General features: G+C 31.4%; 1 protein-coding gene across 1 annotated transcript; it reads right to left on the bottom strand.

Annotated features, from left to right (window-relative positions):
- On the bottom strand, positions 1-479 carry LOC123014871. Its single transcript, XM_044414167.1, has 2 exons — positions 280-479; positions 1-226 (listed from the first exon to the last, which is right to left on the bottom strand). Exons 1-2 carry the CDS (start codon positions 409-411, stop codon positions 44-46), a joined length of 315 nt encoding a protein of 104 aa, XP_044270102.1. The 5' UTR covers positions 412-479; the 3' UTR covers positions 1-43.
- Between the last annotated feature and the right edge of the window lie 4,882 nt (positions 480-5,361).

The raw sequence follows: 5,361 nt of genomic DNA, 5'->3' as shown, positions 1-5,361 counted from the left end.
TTGGAATCAAAAACTTTATTCAAAAGCTTGTCACAAATCTGTTTTAATACCACTTTACACTTTCGTTGTGATAGTGATGGTGATATTTCGTATCGATAATATTGATAAGGTCGTCGACTTGTTTCGGGATTATTTCTTGCGTCAAAGTCATTCTCAACGAAGGCATGACTAATAAAAGTGCAGTGAGGAGAAATAAAGGCCAAATCCACAAAATGGATCGGAGTAACTACCAAATTAACTTAATTTAATCCAATTGTTACAAAAAAATGAGTTAAATACCTGAATTATCCAAGACAATACAACCCAAGCCCCCAAACAACACAGACTTAAGAAAAATATTGCTTGCATTTCTTCTTTTGACTGGATCATGTTTAGTAATTGTTCTACAGTCACTCCGTCTATGTACTGCATGATTGAGGAGTTTTATTACTGACAATTTAGGAAAATGTACAAATGATTAATGTGTGACGTTTGTGACAAACCACTGTTTTTAATAAATATTTTTTCGTAAAAACGCGATTTATAAAATTTAAATAAAAACACGGCCATTAGTTTAATTAATTGATAATTCGCTATAAAATCACTTGACCGATTATGGGATAACCAGGTTATAAATAAATATTTAAGTCTTTTATAATGCTTAAATCGCATTTCCACACATCACCCGCCTCTGACTAATGAATTTATTCAATTCTTCATCGACGCTAAATGGTATTTACGAGTCCAATCTCTACTTTTTGCCTCTGTCCACTCTAATTGTGGCAGGTAACATAAACACTATAATATACGGCTTGTCACAAACTTGGGCTAGCAAAAATTTTACTGAAGCCGTGATTGATTAAATAATTCTAATAAGAAAAAAAATTAAACTTTCTTAACATTGAATTTGAATGTAATCCAAAGACGCTTTATTTTTATTAATTACCTAATTAGGTAATTAGATGCGTCAAGTTTGATTTGCACACCCAAAAATATTTATAGGATAAGGAGGAAAGTATTGTAATCGGCTGACCTACCTATATTTTTACATTTCTGGACGAATTATAGCTTCAAGACACCAAAAAAGTTGGTTTGGGCCATTGAAACACCCTGTATAATACTATGTACAGGCTGACTCATATCAGTGTGTTCCCATTTAGGTACCACGACTCTTGTTAAAGATAAAAAAATTCTCGATTTAATTTTTTTTGGGGGCTTAGCCCTGCTTGGCTACTAAGGACTAATTTGTAACATAATTTTAGATTTGAAAAATTAAGTATACCTTGGGAATTTTTAAAAACGTTACTTTTTAGACTTATGTGTTTTTATGTGGCAAATACGACAAAAAGTCGTTTGAAATCAACATCTTGGCCTGCTTTTCAGTTAAAAAGTTATTTAGTAGTAATAATCAAAGTGTGATTATTTTATTCATAATAATAGAACTGTTAAACATAATAAATTCTTTGATTCCTGAAATAAACATTAAAAAAATTAAAAATCATAGATGGCCGGTGATTTTGAAATTTGGTATAGAAGCTTAGATGTTCATTCTGAACAACCTTTCTTAATAACTTTTTGTCGTATTTGCTACATATCTATTTGCCAAATAATTATTTAATCGAAATTAAGTTTCTGACACGTTTTGTATTCGAGGGAAAAAATGGAATTAATGACATTGTCAAATTTAAAGAATGATATTTTAAGAACTACTTTACTACTTTGATTTAAATTTAATAATAATTTTTTAAACAACAAAACCTAAGTTGTCTGTGATATTGTATTATGGGTTGCGACTAAAAAGGGTTACAGTATTTATTATAAATACCTCACCCTGTAGTAATTTACTCAATATAAAATCAGTTTTTTAGTAAAATAATAGTAGATTTTTTACGAAAAAATACACCATGGAAATAAAAATTGAACTTGCCAAATACTAGCTTTTGCCTTAGTGGAGTTGGCGGCCTTGAAGTGTTGATGAGAGAGCAGGTTAGGTTTGTTTAGCGTCAAATTGTTTCCCGGAAGGAAATGTCAATTTTGGGCACTGATAACTTGATCGCGCCCTCGTTCGGCGCGTGTGTGTACTTTCCGAATCAATTATCCTATACAAATTATGTAACAAAAAGCACAAAAGCCGCAGGCAAGAGACCAGAAGGGGCGCCATCTAGTTGCGTGAGAGGGCGCGTGTCGGCCACGTGCACTCCCATATGTATCTAATTGCATTGGATCTAATCACGTGATAAAATTAATGCCCTACTTGAATGTCACGTGTTTTTCCGAATTTTCGTGGAGACGTCGAAAGGTTTCGTTGCGGGTAAACACCGAGGGTGTTTTTTCTTGGTTTTGTGATATTTGGATATTTGTGATAGGTGTAAAAATGAGGATGATGAGTGGCGGCGTCGAGGTCCCCCGTGGTTTTATAATCAATCCGGCGGCCAGGTGTCAAGTCCTCGTTTACAGAAGCTAAGGTCCTGAATAAAAGAAGAGGCGCTTGCCGTGTTAAAAGCCACGCGGCTCAATTATTAACCTGCTGCTTGACCCGACCTGCAACATCTACTCAAATATTTAATTGTTCCGCCACTCACCAACCTGTGATTTGTTATGTCAAACGGTTATTTACTTTCCAACTAACTTTTATAGAGGATTAACCATTTACTGGCGACCTTTTGATACCAGACGACCAGAGACAAAACAACCAATATAGTGCCACCGAATACAATGTGGTTATTTTTCATATTTTTTTTCAAATAATAGACAAGACATTTTTAAAAATGCGAAAAATTTTAGTTTTAATAATTATTAGAAGTGTTTAAAATTTTTCTAATTTAAATTAAATTAAATTTAAAAACAATTGATTTATTCGGTATGTCTTATTATACTACAGTGCGATCAAAAAGTTTATCTATCAAGCAAGCCTGGAAATTGAAAACGTATGTCTACGGAAGATAAAATGTCACAATGGTAAATAAGAAATATCAAAATATTTTTTTTGTAAATTGTAACAACAAATCGTGGTGAACGATTTGTATGAATAAACTCCAACTACATCTCATTTTAGGGTGTTTTAAGACGTTTCATACAGTAATTCAATTTGTTTAGATCAATATTTTAATTTTTATAAAATAATTTTTTGACATCTTGCTCACATATAAACTTCCAAGTGACATACGTCCTCAACTAGTACGCCTACTTGATAGAAAGACTTTTTGATCGCACTGTATGATTACCACGCGTTTAATTAAATTTCAGATTCGAATTGTCTATGACTTTGAAATAATTTCATAATTTCTACGAAACCGATAGTGTGAGTTCTACTAAAGATGAAGCGGAGGCAAGAGTTTTGAACAACTTGCAGGACCAGTTTATCAATACATCAATGCATAAGTGATATACTCGTATTACATCACAGTAGTTTAATTAGGAAAGAATAAATAATTCAACAAATGATATTATTCTTATTGATCTACTCGTATATAAAAAGTCTTTGTTTACATATAACAATTTTAAGTTAGCATATACGTCCGACTTTTATACAAGACGTCCGATGGGTCTGAATTTATGTCTAAAAGTATTGTTCAGAATTAAGACTAGAATCTTAACTTTCTCTACCACTGGAATTTTAACACCATCAATCACAATATTTATATTATCAAGACATTCCAAGCAATCATACATATTCTGATACGAACTCGATTAGAAATTTTGAAAAATTGAATTATCTTCTCTAGTTTCTTCACCCTTTAAAAAATTACAACATTTTTAGTTAGTTAGTGATTAAGATAGATAAACTAGAATCAAATTCATGCCGTCTCTTGATAGAACAAATGATAATTGTTTCTGAAAAACTGCAGTTTATGACTAGGCGCAAGCCTCGTAAAGTTATGTGTGTATTAAGTCAGAATTGAGATGGTTAACCGTTGCTCGTAGTTGCGTTTTTTGAAAAAATATATACACTTGTTTATTTTAAGTGTTACAGATTTAAACAGGTGATACTGTGAGATTAAATTATCTTGGTCAAGGACCCAAGGGTGGTCATGGAATGGAAAACGGCTGTCATTGCTTATCTCATCCTTTTAAAATAATTCTATCTTTGTTTGACTCACTGACAGCGTTGATAATACCTACGACAATTATTTAAAAATCCATGGCCACGCTTGACCAAGATAATCATCTCATGGTAAAATATTCAATTTTAAGAAAAAAGTTCTATAAAAAATATACATCTATAAAAAATACTAAGTAGGGGAGCTACATCATTTTTCTCGATATTTCAGAAACTATTTTAGATAAAATTGCAAAATTTAACATAGCTGATTTTTTATATATCTAGAGCTTATTCCATATCTGGTGGCGAACTAACAGTGACAGAAAAGACACTTAGAGTGCGCCCACTTGGTTAAGATAAAAAAATAGGTACATGGGCGTACTTTTTTTTCTAAAAATTTTGAAGACAAGGATTGTTAAAAATATCATTTAATAATAAATAAAAATATCAATTTAATAATTTGTTCATAATTCTTCATCTTTTGTACGAGTACCTATTTATTATAACTTTTTAAAGAATAACAGTGGTTTTGAAATATTATTTCATACGACGCCTATGAACAATATTTTTTTTAATAGTAAACATATGTTTAATTAGTTAAATTCAGTCATTTTTGACAACGTCAGTTCGCCATCAGATTGGGAACAAACTCTACCTAATAAAACGAATTCAAAGATTAAATGTGGAAATTTTAATCAGGGGCGTTTTAAACTAAGGGGATGAAGAGTAAAAACTACCTTAACTATACAGTATGTCTCCGGATAAAGTTTACAAGAGAAAAAAGTTTTTTATCTTTGATTTTACGCTAAAACTGCAAAAGAAAATCATTTTATGCTTCACATAAAACGAGCAAATCTGTAATTAAAACTTTATTATTCTGATTCAGTGAAAAGATGTTAATTTTTCTCTAGATTTTGGACTTTGGAATAATTTTTCTCTGCTTTTCAGTACACTTCTATTCAAAAAAGAAGCGTACAAGTAGTGAGCCCAATTTTGGCTGCATTGTCATATTGTAAGCTTATCTTTTAATCGTTATTTAGAAACCTGGAACTAAAACCTTGCTGATAGCTGGATTTTATCGTTGTATTTTTCGGAGATTTTAAAGTGTTTAAATTGTTTGCCTTATTGGGCAACCATTATCGATTACTACAAACACAATTCATAAACTTTTATTCACAAATTTACAAAAAAGGCAAATCTCAACAACAATTTTAATAAAGATAGTAAACCATTCGGTTTTTGCTTTCACTTCAATTAGTCTATGGAGCATTGAGTGAACAAGTGCCGGGGCATAAGTTTAATCCTTCGCTAAACTTTCCCAAATATTTATTTTCCACAAT

This window comes from Tribolium madens, unplaced genomic scaffold, assembly GCF_015345945.1.
Source record: "Tribolium madens isolate multiple individuals breed KSU strain unplaced genomic scaffold, Tmad_KSU_1.1 Scaffold_97;HRSCAF=244;Tcas5.2_LG3a, whole genome shotgun sequence".
In the NCBI taxonomy this organism is placed as follows: domain Eukaryota; kingdom Metazoa; phylum Arthropoda; class Insecta; order Coleoptera; family Tenebrionidae; genus Tribolium; species Tribolium madens.
The sequence above is the reverse complement of the archived record's forward strand: the minus strand, read 5'-3'. Positions and strand labels throughout refer to the sequence as shown.

Coding starts and splice junctions, on each gene's coding strand:
- LOC123014871 (XM_044414167.1), bottom strand. CDS start 411: ATGCAGTACATAGACGGAGTGACTGTAGAACAATTACTAAACATGATC. Junction 227..279: donor TATTGTCTTGGATAATTCAG/GTATTTAACTCA, acceptor TTAATTTGGTAG/TTACTCCGATCCATTTTGTG.